Consider the following 17,251-nt stretch of genomic DNA (forward strand, 5'->3'; position numbering starts at 1 on the left):
ATTATTCAATTACATTCTATTTTTCTATTATATTTTTATTTTATTATATTAGACTTGCAGATGTGTGTATTTTTTGATATTCAATGAAAAAAATTGTGTGTTTAATTTACTCACTTTTATCAAGTGGTTGCACACAATAAATTCACCCTGATCCAGAAACACATTTTAAGGAGATGTATAGTTTACTTTAAAATATATCTATACAGACGCGTATTTAGCCCATTATTGGGGGTGCTTCAGCACCATTCGGAAATCAGTTGGAAAAGGGTGGAGTGCCCTCTCCGGATCGGGGATGAGATTCTGCCCCAAGTGGAGGAGTTCAAGTATCTTGGGGTCTTGTTCACGAGTGAGGGCAGGATGGAGCGGGAGATCGACAGGCAGATCGGTGTTGCGTCTGCAGTGATGCGGACTCTGTATCGGTCTGTTATGGTGAAGAAGGAGCTGAACCGAAAGGCAAAGCTCTCGATTTACCGGTCGATCTACGTTCCTATCCTCACCTATGGTCACGAGCTGTGGGTCGTGACCGAAAGAACAAGATCCCGGATACAAGCGGCTGAAATGAGTTTCCTCTGCAGGGTATCCGGGCTCTCCCTTAGAGATAGGGTGAGAAGCTCGGTCATCCGGGAGGGACTCAGTGTCGAGCTGCTACTCCTCCACGTTGAGAGGAACCAGTTGAGGTGGCTCGGGCATCTGGTTCGGATGCCTCCTGGACGCCTCCCTGGAGAGGTGTTCCGGGCATGTCCCACCGGCGGGAGGCCCCGGGGACTACCCAGGACACGCTGGAGAGTCTATGTCTCTCGGCTGGCCTGGGAACACCTTGGGATCCTGTCGGAGGAGCTGGCTGAAGTGGCTGGGGAGAGGGAAGTCTGGGCTTCCCTGCTAAAGCTGCTGCCCCCGCGACCCGACCCCGGATAAGCGGTAGATGATGGATGGACACAATGCAGCCTTCGACCTTTTAACAAGAGTTATAATTGAAAATAAAAATATAATTGATTTTAATTATAAGCCTGTACAAAGTGAATGGACTTAAAATAAAATTATTATTGATTTTAACTCTTGATTAAAAAAAGGGGAAAAAAAGGAAAAAAATCGGAAAATATAAAAGAAACTGTACACCTAGTTTACGAAATTAAGTTTTTTTGCGTGCAAAACGATAGACATGCTCATGCGCTACACGCTTGAGCACACGCCCCGCGGCGCCCTGTGGCTGGGTAGCAACATGGCGTCCGTGTTTTCAGTTGGCCAGACTCTCTCTATAAACGCTGTCAGTACCAGATAAGATCGGGCTGCCAGATTATATCGGGGTCGCCTAACGAACACGTTACAGGATTGGCTGGAAATTATCCAGTTGACGTCAAACATCGGAAAGAAAATATTAAAGATGTCATTTAAATAACAGTATTGTGAATTGTGAACAGCTAAAAAATAAACCAAACCAAAGTGAACACATCAGACTCGTGCATTTTGTTAGTGCTGCTGTACTTACGTCATCGGTCAAGCTTAAAGATCCTGCTTTTATATTCTTACATTTATTTATGTTTTTATAATTTTCATACCATACATTTTATTATTTAAATGACATCTTTAATATTGTCCTTCCAATGTTTTGACATCAACCGGATTTTTTCCCAAATAACTTTATTGAACAATTGTAAACGTATATTTCCAAACAATCCTGCAGCGTGACTTCATCGGTAGGTGACCCCGATACAATCTGGCAACCCGATCACATCTGGTACCGACAATGGCTCTGCCACTAAAGGTATGAGGGCTCCCCCTAGTGGAATGCAAAATAGTCACTGACTTAAATGATAAAACTTCATATGTCGCAGTGGCTTAAAATCTATATATTTTTTTCAGATCAGTTATATTTAACTTTTAAGTGTAATACATCTACGTTTAATCTTTTAGAAGTGTTTGCTTTAAAACATTTATTAAGGCACAATTTTTATTTCAGTTTTACATGTAATACATGTTAGTGGAATTGTTATTTAAGTGCAGATTTGCAATATTCAAGTGCAACGTTAGTGTTCAAATTGTGCATATTGGTACAGTAGTTTACAAAAATTTTAAATAATCTTTTAGGAATAAAATATCTGCCTTGTTTTTAATGAATACCACGCTGTTGTTTTTTATGGTAATTGTTAAGATGATAATTAGAGAGCTAAATATTTTTTGAGGCATGGTCTTTGGTGTAAAGTTTCAAGAACCACCGTATTATTCCATACATTTGTATTTTGAATTTGTTTGTGTATTAACTCATTTGCTCCCAAAAACGTATAAATATGTTCTATGTTAAATGTTTTAAGTGTCCCAAAGACATATTTATATGTTTTTTTTCTTTTCATTTTTAGGCTAGAGTATACAGAAGGCTTTGATGCAGCCTCTGAACTGCAGAGAACGCAATGGTAGTAATTACAAAAACGGCCAGCAGGTGGCAGTAGAGTCGAATAGATCTATCAGGGCCATGTTGAAAACAAGCTGATTTCCCCACAGTTCTATACAGATTTGTGAATAATGATGAAACTTAGCTATGTTTTTTTCCCTGATAAAAGAAGAGACTCTAATCTTTCTTTTGGTAGGTTCTATGTTTTTATAGCAATAGAACAGAATATTCTGTGGGCCTTGCAAAATCTGTCAAAATCCAGTAAAACAGCCGGTAGCGAAAGGGGTTGCTTCAGTGAAACTGGCTGGTGAGTCAGGGAGTAATGTCTTGATGAAAAAAATATAGCAATGACATGCGATACTCGCCCAGACCCCTTAAAAGGATCACGAGATGGCGTATCAAATGTTGCATCCCAGTGAACTTTCATAATCTCGACTCTTCCAGCAACCCTGACCGTCTTTCGATGACATCACAGCCTTCTATTTGTCATCAGTTTCGACAGTGGGTGGCTGTGTGTGTGTGTGTGTGTGTGTGTGTGTGCGTGCGTGCGTGTGTGTGTGCGTGTGTGTGTGTGCGTGTGTGTGTGTGTGTGTGTGTGTGTGTGTGTGTGTGTGTGTGACAACTTACCATGTTCAGGTACCCAACAATCAGGCTGCGTAGTATTTGGAGGTTTTTATGCAACAACAAAAAACAAGACAAGTGGAACTGAATCATGAGCATCATGAGACCCAAAGACTTTCTGCTGGTTTGTTGATATCACAAAAGCGTATTGAAGGAGAAATAGTATGACGTGTTTTTGCCATTAAAGTTTGTCAGGAGCCAAGGGCGTTTTTCCCATCTTCTTTTTTTTGTGGCGTCAAAAAGAGAAGAAGAAGAAGAGAGGAGGACAAGTCCAGTCTGGTCTGCAGGTACGTGCTCGGCGTGGCCCCACCCTGCACATCACATTCCTCTACAAATACTCCATTTTGTCCCAGCATCTCCACACAATCTCTGCAGGACACCAAGCTACAAGAAGACAAAGAAAACCCAAGAAATACATCCAAGGTCAGTCCATTTCTTTACCTTTAGTCCGAGTGGAAATCCATTTAAAGGGATGTTTTTTATAGTATATTTATTTTGGCAAAATGCATTGATTTGGATGCTGACAAGATCCAAAGTAGGTCGATCAAATAAGCATTTTGCTTTTTAAGGAAAAATGTATGCACCCCAGGCGGGTCTCATTTTTTGTCCCAAAATGAATGAAAAATAATTCCTTTGGCTCATAAAAAAGAGAAAGGGAAAAAAACAACAACAACAGCAACAATATATTATAGAAGATGACGACTGAGACTAAAAATCAAATGTAAAAAAAACTATACAAAAATATATAAGGAAAAAAACTAAATAGATAAGATTATTAGTTTAAGATTAGATTAATAGTTGAGAAAAATACATAAGATTCCATTTTTAAAAAGACGGGAAAAAAACAACTAAAAAACTAATCTGGAAAAGGGTATCTAAAATAAGAAATAATAATTTAAATGCATTCAATTTTGAATAAAACTACAAACTAAACATTGGAAACATGATATTTTATAAGTAAAATGAAAAAAATACATGCAAATGCAATTGAACAAGATGAAGACTACAAAGAAACTAGAAACAACAAATAAGTAAAGAACTTAATCCTTGGAGTTGGTTGAGCGTCGATGATAAAGATATATATATTTTTAAATCTTAATAGAAACCAAGAGAAGAAAAAGAACATGTGCTTCTGAACAGAAAACAATGAAACTAAAGTTCAGCACAAACAAAAACAAAAACAAAAAACATCCTCCCTACATCTTCTATCATCACGTTTCCACAATGATTCCAAAACGCAAAATGTTGGCGGTGGGTGAACCATATCAAGAATATAATCTTGAAACCGAATGATCTCGTGCCTGCTTGTTTTTTGACTTTTGTGTGCTAGGGAGCGGTTGTGTGCTTCTACTGGGTGGAGAAGCAACCACCAATGGGCCTGTTCGGACATGTGCTTATTTGAAAGCGTAGCCCAAAGCTACATTCAACTCAGTGTGCGTGTGTGTGTGTGTGTGTGTTCTTGTCTTTCTCTGTGTGTGTGGCACACCCTTGACATTCCATCGTGATCCAGGGGACATTTTTAAATGGAAAACACTAGAATTAGCTTCTAGCATGCGTGGACTGATACCATTAGAGATTTCCAGGAGCCCCCAAATGTCTCACAAAAACTGATCAATAAAGTTTTCTTCAATTTGAAGCAATTATAATGCTTAAAAACTACTAAAAGGCTCTGTTTTGAAATTGTTTAGTTTTGATCTTAAAAAAAAAAAAGACTAAACATACCTCTGGGTCCTGGAATTAGTTTGTGTGTGTGTTTGAGCTTCTGTGTGACCTTTGACCTCCCTTTGTCAGAATGGGCTCGTTGGGCGTTCAGATCGTGTGCGTGGCCTTGGGGGTCCTGGGCCTGGTCGGGGCCATCGTGTGCTGTGTCGTTCCCAATTGGAAGGTTTCCTCCTTCACCGGCTCCAACATCGTCACCGCCCAGGTACGCGTTTCACTCCTGCGCACTTGACCTCCTTCAAGAGTTCGGATGCCAACTAAAGGTTTCTGTTAAGGGGAAGTCAACCCCATTTTTTTCTTTACAATATGTGCTATGCAGCCCACTAAATGAAACATGGTATTTTCTGATTAATATTGCATTTCTGGAATACAGTATGAGTTAAGCAGCCAAAATCACGGCACAGCTGTTTTCTTCCAAAGCTGTGCCGTGATTGGTCGATGCCTGAGCCCTGAGAAACTGTGATGTCATTTTCAGTTGACAGCAGGGTTATTATAGTTTTGGAGTTTTCATTTTAGTTAGTTTTGATTTCGTTTTGAGTTTTGTTTTTTAAATTTAGTTAGTTTTAATTAGTTTTCAGGGTGGTTCTGTTAGTTTTTATGAGTTTTTGTTATTTAAAAAATGCTCAGCTTTAGTTAGTTTCAGTATTAGATTTGTAATTTTTTTTTAAAGGTGTTTTACTGCTTGCTGCTGCTTAGATGACGTCACTTCTGAGTGAGACATTTTCAAACGTCCTTGTTCCGGTTGAATAAATCTACTTAAAATCACATTTAAAATAATCCCCAAAGGTTAATGCATTAGATGAATTACCAAAGACTAAAATGAAGGACATTTTCGCTATAATTATAGTTAGTTTTGTAAACATAAAATGTAGTTTCAGTTATTTTTTGTTTTGTAAAAAGTATTTTAGTTTTAATTTTATTTCATTAACGAAATTGTCTTTTGAATTTCTGTTTTAGGGTTTTTTTTGTTAATTTTCGTAAACTCAAATAACCTTGGTTGGCAGCAAGTGGCAAAAAGGCCGCCATCTGAGATGAATAAAATTAGGTGGAATTTGCTGCTTAACTCATATTCCACAAACACAATATGAATGCTGAATATGAATCAGAATGCTGTGTTTAGACTAGAGTGGGTACACAGGTTACAACATGTTATTGTAAAGCACGTTTTTGGGTTGACTTCCATTATGACACGAGTGATTTCATATCACGGCGAGAATTACGAGAAATCGAGAATCACCAGGGTTTATGGTTTTTAATTTCTTATTATAGGTAGGCCTATAGTTTAAAAAAATATATAGTTTTAAGTAGTATTTAGAGGTTTGTTCATTTTTTCAAAAATATTTTGTTTTAGTGTAAGTTACTTATCTATTTTATCTTCTTTCTTTCTTTTTAAATATAAAGGCTCTTTACTGAGTGCAAGATATTCAAACAAAAGGTCACAAAGCCCATTGTGTAATAAAGAAAACAACTGTTTGATCTACCTTCTTCTGTACTGACGTCCAGCAATAGCTGACCGAAATAAATATATTTCAAATAAACCTCAAAGGCTCGTTGAAGGCATACATTTTGTCTTTGTTGCTATAATCAATAGTTATAGTTAGATTTAAAAATAAAACATGTAGTTACAGTTAGTTTTCCATTTTGTAAAAGGAATTGGGTTTTTCTATCTTAACAAAAATGTTTTTCAATTTTAATTTGAGTTATTTCATTAGTTTTAGCCAGGCGCTAGCCATTTTGGTGCCCTAAGCATGAATACACCCCTGACAGAAATGAACAAACACACAAAAAAAAAAACAATATAGGCTCCAGAAGAGGACCAAAAATGTACCCCGAGGGGAGAACCATCAGCCATCAGCATTGGGCGCTCTCTGCCCCGCTTACGTCCACAAAATTGATTTCACGCAATATGGGCGAAAGAAGAGGAACACAAAATTATGCTTTACAAACTTTTTTTTTAAATATTACATACTGCTATTATTATAATTACTATTATTATGATTTTTTACGAGCTTGATTTTTTTTGGTCCCCCCCCAATCCCCCCGCCCAGTCAGTTGATGCCCTACGCGCAGTGCAAGATAAGCATATGCCGAGCGCTGTGTCTGATTTTAGCTAACATAATAACTTTGCGAATCACAGACTAAAAATATTCTTGTGTCAGTTTTAGCACCAAATAACAGAACTGACTTGACTGACTTGAGATGGGGGGGTTTTGTGCGCGTTTAGAGCCATCATGAAGGCCTGTGGAAATCGTGTGCAGTGCAGAGTACGGGCCAGCAGCAGTGCAAGAACTACGACTCGCTGCTGGTCCTGCCCTCGGACCTGCAGGCGGCCCGCGCCATGACCATCATCAGCTGCATGCTGGCCAGCCTCAGCCTCCTGATCCTGTTCTGCGGGGCCGACTTTACCACCTGCGTGGAGAACGAGGACGTCAAGCCCAAGATCAGCCTGGTGGCCGGGGTGGGCTTACTATTGGCCGGCCTGATTGTCATCATACCCGTCAGCTGGTCGGCCCACACGGTGGTCCAGAACTTCAACAACCCCTTGGTGACCGCCTCACAGAAGCGCGAATTGGGAGCGTGTATCTTCGTGGGCTGGGGGGCCGGGGTCCTGCTCCTCCTGGGCGGGGGGCTCCTGTGCTGCTTCAGTAGGCCCAAGTCGGGGGGATCTGGGGGGACGGCCAAGTACTACAGCAACACCGCCTCCGCACCCAGCAAGAACTACGTGTGAGCCGGGAAGAATCGGACAGATTCTGGCCGGTGGTCCATTAACCGCATTAGCTTAGCTCCTTCAATTTTCTCTGTAAATAGTCAACGACTAACACTACTTCTTCTCTTGAGCATCAAATGTTTCTTTGTGTGGTGTGGGGATCAAAATGTACATTTAAATACAATCACATTAACTGTAAAAGACTGCTAGCATCTTAGCATAAAAAAAAAACATCTCAGCATTTCATCACTTCTCTTTAGTGCTGTCTGTACTCAGGTTGCTGGATTGCCTTTTTTTTAGTTAGCATAGCCACTGTTAGCATTTTAGCAATTCTCCTTAGTAGTAGGGTCCAAGCTCATCTTGCCACATTTGTTAGCATATCAACTGTTAACATTTTAGATATTATTTCACATATGTAACCAACAGGGCAAGCGGTTAAATCCTCATCAACAAGTTTCCCTACTTTTGGTTTCTATGTTGCTACATGTTAGCATTTGAGCAATTATTTTGAGAATTCGGATCCAACTACAGAAGGAAATGTAACATTCTTATCTAACTGATATCAACTGTTAGCATTTTAGCCATTCCAAGTAGCATTAATGGACTCCTTTCTGTATGCAAGTTGCTATCTTGTGGTGTACCAACTGCTAGCATTTTAGCATTTGTTCCATTGTCATTCAAAATAATACCAAGCTACAGAGCAAGATGTAAAATGCAATCTGCCTGAGCGCTTTTATTAAGCATTTGATTCATTTTCATTAGAAGAAGCATTACGCAACTGCGTGGCAAGATGTAAAATCTGTCTCGGCGCTTTCTGTACTCTCTTATCATGAAGTTATTTCTTAGCTTGTTAGCATTTCATCCATTCTTATTCAAAAAGTACTTGACTACGAGGCAAGAGGTTTGTATAATGACAAGTGCAAGTGATTAAATGTTTTTAACTGATTGTTGTGATTCTGTATTTAGAAAAAAAAAAGTTAAAAAAAAATGCTGGGAAAATATTGATTTTTATTTCAAACAACTTAGTAGCATATATTTAAAAAAAAAAAAAATTGGACCAACAAATTGAATTCTTCATGGAATAGGTATCATCACTTTTCTTTAGTCATTTTTGCTTTATATTATTTATTATCTCTTGTGTTTAAAAACAAACAAACAAACGTCCTGGTGGTTTAATGTTTGCGCTCCAGCAAGCCCACACGATTGCTAAGTTCCTCCAGGGATGCTTTCAGAGCCTTCAACTCCCGCCTCAAAGCAGACACATCCTGCAAATAAAAATAAAATAAAACTACAGTACACAATTATGATCTCATTTTAGGAAATATGTGTTCAACTAAATAATTAAAATAGATGAAAGTAAACACAACTAAAACATGTATTGAAATAAAACAAAAAGCGCAAATATTTTGAAAATAAAATCTCCATGGTAGAGGTTAAAAAATAGGCAAACTTCTCACCCCTCCGCCGCCATCTATGTGAGCGGCGCCAGCCGAGGCCACGGTGGTCTTGAGGAGGCTCTTGTGAACTTTAAACTCTTTGGCCTTGGTGGTGGCCACAAAGCCGTCTTTGAGCGAGATGAGCACGGGCGGCGCGTCTTTGCCTGCAAACCAGTCGTCGGCTTCCGCGGAAGGTTCCGGGCCGCTGGTGTCGGGGTACAGGTCCTCCTGGAACAGGTCTGACTGCGCGGGAGGAAGAAGATGGTATCAATGCTGTCATGATACATCACGATATCGATATGTAGACCCACCCAGTGATACAACACATTATGATATTGATATTTTCTCCCCCACCAATGACATCACACACAATAGCAATATTTTTGGCCACCCTTGTCAGATAGCAACTGAATATGACATGATATGAGATATGATGGATGAAGATATCGTTATTTTGGTTGGTGTATTGATAACATGTCGTAAATTTGAATGCATTTAATTGCCTCACCTTCCTGGGCACCGTCATGACGATGGGCTCGCACTTCCTCTCGTGCAGTTTATAGAACCTGCCGGCGACAAACGAGTGTATAGGAGAAGAATTCCTGGACTGTGATGCTAACATGCTACCATGACGCTACCTGGCAATCTCACACTTGTTGACCTCCAGGCCCCTCTTAGTCATGTAGCCCATGCCCTTCTGGCTCTCCTTGCTGCTGTACATGGACAGGTAGTGCACGTAGGGCGCCTCTTCCGTCACCTCAAAGTAGCGGATGCTGCTGTCGCCCTGCAGGGGGAGCTTCACAGCTCATTTTTTTTGCTTTGTGTTGCAAGCCACAATTTTCATTATGAGTGAGCAGCAGAAAAAAAAATCATCTATTGTTGTATTTGTGCCAAGGCCGAAGCATTAAAAAGTATTACTTTGCCGCCATCTTGTAGCATCCGGGTGCCAAGGAACTATGTTGAAGTGACATGGAGCGTCATTTAACCAAAGATAACACTTTGCTGCCATCTTGTGGCATCTTGATGCCAATGAACTACGTTGATGTTAGTTGAGGAGATTCATTTAGACAAAAGTAGCTTTTCATCTCGTTGAAGTGATGACGACGTAGCACTTGGCTGGCATCTTGTATCATCTTTGTGCCATAGCAGTACGTTGATGTAAGCTGAGGAGTTTCATTTAGGGAAAAACATGTGCTTTGGAGCCATCTTGTGTTTTTTTGGTGCCATGTCAAAATGAGTTCAGGAGGTTTATTTAAACAAAAGTTGTGCTTTGTTGCCACCTTTTTGGCATATTTTTGGGGGGTCGACAATTACTTGCAGATTTTCACTAATGTACTACAGTGAGAGGGTAATAACACCAGCTGACGTCCTTACAATAGTGCTATTTTTCTTTATTAACTCATTCACTGCCATTGACGGCTATAGACGTCAAAAATTCATTTGAACTATTTCTATTAGTTTAACATTTTTTCCCACTTTTGTTAACAAGAGCATGAAAACCTAGTGGTTTTTAAAAAATATTTTATTAGAACAGATATAAAATGTGTGATTAATCTTGAGTTGACTAGTGAAGTCATGCGATTAATTACGATTAAAAATAGTACTCGCCTGACGCCTTTAATTTTTAATAATCTTTTTTTTAAAAAAAAAGATTATAGAAAAAAAAAAGATTATTAAAAAATTAGGGCCATCAGGCGATTAAAATTTATAATCGTAATTATTTGCATGTCTTCACTAGTTAACTCACGATTTATCACAAATGTTATATCTGTTCTAAATGTACAAAAAAAAATGATAGGTTTTCATACTCTTGTTAACAAAAATTAAAAAAAAAAAACACCTAAACTAATAGAAATAGTTCAAATGAATTGTTGACGTCTATAGCTGTCGATGGCAGTGAATGAGTTAATTAAATGTTTAAATCGGGTCCAGCCACGGAATTCATTAAATTCATAATCATGTGCAACTGTAGAGGGAGAGATTGTGACCTTGCCGCACAGGTACACCACGCCAGTGTCCGGATCGAAGAACGGCAGGAGGACGCCACTGCTGGTGTCCAGTTCCTGCAAGGTCAGCGGTGAGCCAAAGTCCTCCTGAAACAAAAACTTCATGGATAAAAAAAACAAAACAGCAAGAGACCTCCAAGAAACTCAGAAGGAGGTCCATTAGGACTCACCGGGTCCCACAGCGCCACCTGCCTCTCGCTCATGCGACTGAAGCCGGTGGTGAGGATCCTCCTGTCCGACACCCACACAGCCCGGACGGGCCGGGAGCCCTCATGAGGTTTCTCCTTCTCCTGCAAGCAAGCAACTGTCGGACCTTGGCGGGGGTGGGCGCATTGGGGACGGCGAGGTTGAGCGTACGTACGGCGAGGACGCTGCCCTTGCGAGGGTCCATCACCCGTATCATTTTGTCCTTGCAGGAGGTCAGGATCTTGGAGCCGTCGTGGTTCCAGCAGGCGCTGTAGATCAGGTCCGAGTGAACGTCGTCCATCCTGATGGCCGCTTCGCCGCGGGCGACGTTCCACAGGATCACCACGTTGTCGCAGCCTGATCAAGAAGCGGGAGGGTTTGGCGTTAGAGACTGGAAGGGCGGTGCAGTTTTTCCTTTCTTTCCCATGTGAGTGATTTTAAAGCAACGTTTTGTAAAGTAGGATTTTGCACTTAATACAGATTAGTGTTCAGTGTCAAACACAAGCCCGCCACTATACTACTTATTTATATTGCCTATGTATTGACCTCAACTGTCAATAATATTAATATTAATAATATTATAACAAATATTGTCTGTGTGTACAGTAATATAATTTGCAAATGATGTCATTTTGTTTTATGCCATTGAGATTGTTTTTACTTAAATTGTGTTAATTTTAATTTATTTAATTTTATTTGGGTGGTTTGTTCTGTTTTAGTTTAGGTTTGTTTTGTTTAAATGGTATTTAATTTACTTTGTTTTATATTATATAACCCCTTAACCCCTTTTTTATGTAATGTATTTTAGCTATTTTATTTTGTGTTAAGCACTTTTTAAAATTTACTTTACGTACTGTAATTAAGTTAGTATTATTTTGTGTTTTATTTTATAGTTTATTTATTTATTTTAATTTGTTTTATTTGTATTTTTTTTTAATTGCTTTTTTTCTTTTACTTATATGTATTATTTACTTATTTGAGTTTGCTACATGATTTTATTTGTTTTATTTTAGGTCGTATTATTTTACATTATGACTAATTTATTTCATTAATTACATTTTTTAAAAAGTAATACTTTTGATTTTATTATATTTTGTGTGCTGATTTTTTCATTGATCATTTGATTTTTAGATAAATTTTATTTACATTTACTTCCTTTATTGTAGTTTTACTTATTTTATTTCTTTCTGTTTGTTGAATTTGTTTCATTTCCGTGTTTTTATTTGATTTGTGTAATTAGCCCTGTGGGACAAAGTTTTGTCAAGTTAAGTGCTATTTTACTTGAGTTTTGGGTGGTAGAAAATGGATGTGTGGATGGATGGAAGTTTGCTAATGCATCACAAATAGTCTACTGTCTTTTTTTTTGGTTATCTTTATCAGACAACATCATGCCAAGGCCTTCATATAAGATTTGAAGCGTTTAAGCTCTTACTGAAGCGTTTAAATGACTTGTCTAGTATGTCCGTGATTGTGTTCCGCGCTCACCTGCACTCATGAGGACGTTGTGGGCGGTGGGATGCCAGCTGAGGATGCCCACACGTTTAGAGTGACCCTCCAGCTTCACCACCGGCTGCGTGAGCGGCGAGCTCAGCCCGGAGTCCGGGATCTCCCAAATCTGCCCAGGAGGGGATTGACTGTTACAGGCCGTTGGAGACCACCACCACCACCACCGGACTCACCATGATGCTGCAGTCCTCGGAGCCGCTGGCGATGATGTTGTCGTTGTGGGGGCAAAACTCGATGTCCAGCACGGGACCCGTGTGGCCGCACACCGTCGGGTAGGACATGTCGATACGACCGGTCTGCACACATGCAAGATGGTAGCCATGCTTTGAAAATTCAGCCCCAGGAGCCAATTTAGCAGTTTCATGTAGCAACATGAAATTCAATAGGGATAAAAAATTAATCATGAGCAGACCTACAAAAAAAGTCTCAAGGACCTATGACGGAAAAGACAAAAGAAGTCAGCCATTTTGATTTTAATTAGTAAAACTGTCATCACATGCCTGTCAATTTTGTCGCTAGGCCAAAATCTGCCTAGCAACAGATGGCCCCTGTTGATGTACATACATTGCTGTGATTATTAAATAATTCACTAGAAAATGTACTACAGCGTTAGTTAGTTTCATAAGATGCATTAAGAGAAGAGTGCACCCCCACACGTGTATGTCGTCTTCAAGAAAAGCAAGGTGGGGGGAGGCCACATCCGGCCCAGACTGAACAATGTCAACTTCCAAATATGGTGAAAACTCTCCAAGTTGCCATCAAACTTCCTCATTTGCTTCAAAGTGCGAACATGTTAATACCTCTAAAAACTCCCAACCTTGATTATAGAAATGATAAGGGATTTTATTATGATATTTGATTTATTATTATATACCACCATATAACAATTTCTTGTGATCATTTTTATTTTTGTACTTCTGAACACTGCAAATAGCTGTAAACCCTAGTTGATACACTGCAAGTCCCAGAACGCAATGCAGATATATCTGATACCTCAACACGCAGTCGTCCTTAGCGTTCATGTAGCTCGTTTATGTTCATTTTTGTAACACCCCCCCCCCCCCCCCCAAAAAAAAAGGTGGCGGTCTTGAAGGGACAAAATTGGTTTGGTTAAAGCAAAAAGTAAAGTTATAAAGGTAAGATAAAATTAGAAAAATAAAATAAAAGGGAACAGGGATAAACTAGTTTAAAAGAAAATTGCATTTTTTATTTATATCATAAGCTGTTATCTAGCACAACTATGGTGGCCATAAAGGGACAAAATGAGTTTCAAAACGATTCCATTTTAAAGTAATGCTACAATACCGTATGCACCAAAATAGCGGCTTTGTCAGTTTTTAGTGTTAATGTAGCTAATTTTGCAGAAGTTTACGATTTTATCCAGAATAAATATATGTTCTCTAAATTGTGTTGTCCAAAAATTGTTTATGGAAGCAGGCTAGTTTGCAAGCACAATGTAGCAAGAAGGCCACTAAGAAACGTTTGTGAATTAACAATGAATAATCAAGAATAAAAAATGAAGTTATATCATTCAAATTTCAAACTGACCTGAGTGTTAATTTTGGATATTGTTAGAGTTTTAAGGTGAAATACAATATTGTTGCTCACCAAAATATCTAGTTTGGGATCTTCTACAGTGGCCGATAAGTGATAAAAATTTATTTTGTAAAAAGCAACATTCTAAAATGAATATTATTGAGTTGCCAATAGTGTAAACTGTTTCCTTTACATCTAAACTTATAATAACAATACATTTTTATTGTAAGCTGACTATTAGCTATTATTGTTGTCTATAATTTATTGTTGCAAGAGACTAGGAATATGGTGGCTAATAAGGAAGGAACATTTTGTTTTGTGGGTCACACGATATTACAAAGCAAATAGTTGTAATATCAAAATATTAATGCTTAGTTACTGTATATGTCACATTCAAACTTGTGTGTTGACACAATGTCCCGGGAACTACAGTGGCCATTAAAGGGCAATTGGTCGCACCTTGCCGAGGGGCAGCACCATGAACGCCCCGCCGCCACTGGCGTCCACGATCATGGCCACAAACTTGGGGTTGACGGAGCAGAAGTTGCTGTCCCAGGTCATCTGGGAGATGCGGATGTCATCGTAGCAGAGGTCGGCCTTGGCCGCCTGGCCGAAGACGTGGCGGAACTTGCTGCTCCGCACCACCTGTCGGGACATGGTGCCGACCTGGCGGGAAAAAAACAAAAAACAAAAAAAACAGCATCCTTACTGTGCCTTCTTTTTCATTATTATTTAGCCAGGCATGAAGCCATTTATGAGCGACGTGAAAGAGGAAGCGGGGCAAGCTTTCACAACTACTTCCGTTTCTTTTTGCTGCCTGTGAGCGTGTGTGTAAAAAATACAAATAAAATGCACACACAGGGGAAAAAGGACACTTTGAGAACTTAGTTATAGCGACACGAAAATGATGCAAATGATCCTTTGTGAAGGCTTCACAAAATTGTTGTTCTAATTGTATTTGTTTTAAATGAGGGGCTTGTGTTTGTGTAAATAATATAAAATAAAATGGATTTAAAAGAGGTTACAATGACCCCACAAAATCATGGGTGGGCAACCTAACGAGAGCCTCATTCTAAAACCCGAGTAATTAACTAAGTAACTACTTTCTCTTCTTTTGCTGCTTGTGTCAAGTTCAAAAATACAAAGTGAAGACAATGCGCATACCATAGTGTGAAAATACACTTTGAAGAGGCTGAAACAACACAAAATGATGCAAACTATGCTGTGTTGGCTGATGTCAGTACTGTGTGAGGTGTTGTCAGCTCCCTACCACACTTCCTCCTCCACACAAACACACACTTGTTTTCATTCAAAATTGGCTGCAAACACGCACATAAAGCTTCAAAAAAATGCACAGCATCACAAAGTAGCTTCTCGCGCTCATCTATTGTTTTAAATGAGTTTGCTTAGTCTCACTCTAAAACCCCACTAAAAACCTCCCCGAAGGCTAATCACATATGATAATTCTGCACATTTTCTGAAATTTAGTATGGTCACTCATTCTAGGTCTTAAAATAGACCCTGCTTGCATTGACTCACTCATAATAATAAAAAAATACACTAAAGTGTATTTACATGGAAATGACAGGTGCATGAGGGTGATGATGATGATGAGGGTGATGAAGGCCTACCTGGTGGTTGTTGGTGATGGCGAGGAAGGGTGGCTGCTGGTAGTTGTCGTCGTGGAGCAGTCGCCGGAATGAGCAGTGAGAGGAGGAAGAAAAAGAAGAAGTTGTTGAAGGTTGAAGAACGCCGCCAAAAAAGGCCAGCCGCGGGCTAGGAAGCGCGGCAGGAAGTAGGCGGGGATCACGCGGCGACCAGATCAGGATGTCGGTGGCGAAAGGGTGTCAAAATGAACAAAGCTCTAAAGGTTAAAAAAAAAAACGAGAGAGAGATAATCAACAGAGTTGCATTCTGTCAAAAAGACCTGATGTGGAAAGAAGGCGTGGACAAACGTGTTCTGATATGAGCTTGTTACTTGAATCAGTCTTTTAAAATCGCAAGGGTCCGTTTCTGGTATTTCTCATTCCAAATCAGTTTTTGTGTTGAAACTGAATCGGAATGACTGAAAATCGGAGTGAAATGTGACAATCAAACTGTACGCTACCTTGAGCACGGCAGCTAACTTTCTTGAATCTTGTTCATAAAATGAACTGCAGAATCTTGATTCTGAAGGCAAAGTTCTTGACTCTTACCTCTTGATTCTCAACTTTCCTTCTTCAAACTGATGCTTCCGGACACTTCTCTCAAGATTTGAGGTTTTAAAGTCCTGACTAAAGAACCAAGAGGCTAACTCAGGGGTGGACAAACTCGGTCCTCGAGGGCCGGACTCCTGCAGGTTTTGAATGTTCTCCTTCTCCAACACAAGCTAATATATGATCAGCTCATCAGCAAGCTCTGCATAAGCCTGATAACGATCCTGCTGATTGGATTCAGCTGCGTTTGGGCAGGAAACATCCAAAACGTGCAGGACTCCGGCCCTCGAGAACCAAGTTTGCCCACCACTGGAAACACTTAGTCCTGGACGGTTCACTCATGACTCTTGTTTCTGAATCTGAAACCCTAGATTCTGAATCTTGACTCTTCACTATTGACTGATTGATTACAGACTCTAAACTCAAGATTATTGGCTTCAGAGTCTTGATTCTGGATCCAAGACTCTTGACCAAACTCCTTATTCTGGACTCTTGATTCTAGGCTTTACCAAGGTTCACCAATTCTCCTCGAGTCCTCGAGGTCCGAAGTCCTGCAGGTTTTAGATGTTTCCTCCTATCAACACAACTGATACTAAAGATCAGGATCTTTATCAGGCATGCTGATGAGCTGATTATATGAATCAGGTGTGCGAGTTAACGGAAACATCTAAAACTTGCAGGACTCCGTACCTCGAGGACCGGAATTGGTGAACCCTGCTTTAGACGCTACATTCTAAAATTTTGTCTTTAGATTCAGAACACTGAACTCTTAAAAGTTTAAATTCCACACATTTGATTCTGGACTTTTAACTCTTGACACAAGGTTCTTAACTTTAGACTCAAGACTCCAGAATATTGATTATTAACTCTTGATTTTAAACTGTTGAATTTGTTAAATTTTGACTCTAAATTTATATATTTTTTAATTATTGTTTGTGGACTATAAACTCGAC

General features: G+C 39.5%; 2 protein-coding genes across 2 annotated transcripts; one reads left to right on the top strand and one right to left on the bottom strand.

The window, feature by feature from the left end:
- The first annotated feature begins 3,382 nt into the window (after nucleotides 1-3,382).
- Nucleotides 3,383-8,379, top strand: cldni (claudin i). The gene is made up of 3 exons (XM_077557518.1): nucleotides 3,383-3,430; nucleotides 4,799-4,931; nucleotides 6,951-8,379. Exons 2-3 carry the CDS (start codon nucleotides 4,800-4,802, stop codon nucleotides 7,452-7,454), a joined length of 636 nt encoding a protein of 211 aa, XP_077413644.1. The 5' UTR covers nucleotides 3,383-3,430; nucleotide 4,799; the 3' UTR covers nucleotides 7,455-8,379.
- A 42-nt stretch (nucleotides 8,380-8,421) lies between these two features.
- Nucleotides 8,422-16,001, bottom strand: coro1a (coronin, actin binding protein, 1A). Its single transcript, XM_077557517.1, has 11 exons — nucleotides 15,735-16,001; nucleotides 14,563-14,769; nucleotides 12,741-12,863; nucleotides 12,547-12,676; nucleotides 11,237-11,418; nucleotides 11,046-11,165; nucleotides 10,858-10,962; nucleotides 9,508-9,653; nucleotides 9,378-9,435; nucleotides 8,891-9,112; nucleotides 8,422-8,698 (listed from the first exon to the last, which is right to left on the bottom strand). The coding sequence occupies exons 2-11, from the start codon at nucleotides 14,758-14,760 to the stop codon at nucleotides 8,606-8,608; spliced, it is 1,377 nt and encodes a 458-aa protein (XP_077413643.1). The 5' UTR covers nucleotides 14,761-14,769; nucleotides 15,735-16,001; the 3' UTR covers nucleotides 8,422-8,605.
- Between the last annotated feature and the right edge of the window lie 1,250 nt (nucleotides 16,002-17,251).

Source organism: Vanacampus margaritifer, chromosome 2, assembly GCF_051991255.1.
Source record: "Vanacampus margaritifer isolate UIUO_Vmar chromosome 2, RoL_Vmar_1.0, whole genome shotgun sequence".
In the NCBI taxonomy this organism is placed as follows: domain Eukaryota; kingdom Metazoa; phylum Chordata; class Actinopteri; order Syngnathiformes; family Syngnathidae; genus Vanacampus; species Vanacampus margaritifer.

Excerpts from the sequence above, each read along its gene's own strand:
- cldni (XM_077557518.1), top strand. The coding sequence starts at position 4,800 with ATGGGCTCGTTGGGCGTTCAGATCGTGTGCGTGGCCTTGGGGGTCCTG. Across the intron at positions 4,932-6,950 it reads CCAACATCGTCACCGCCCAG|AGCCATCATGAAGGCCTGTG; the intron begins GTACGCGTTTCA and ends GTGCGCGTTTAG.
- coro1a (XM_077557517.1), bottom strand. The coding sequence starts at position 14,760 with ATGTCCCGACAGGTGGTGCGGAGCAGCAAGTTCCGCCACGTCTTCGGC. Across the intron at positions 12,864-14,562 it reads TGGTGCTGCCCCTCGGCAAG|ACCGGTCGTATCGACATGTC; the intron begins GTGCGACCAATT and ends GCATGTGTGCAG. Across the intron at positions 9,436-9,507 it reads AACAAGTGTGAGATTGCCAG|GTTCTATAAACTGCACGAGA; the intron begins GTAGCGTCATGG and ends TGTCGCCGGCAG.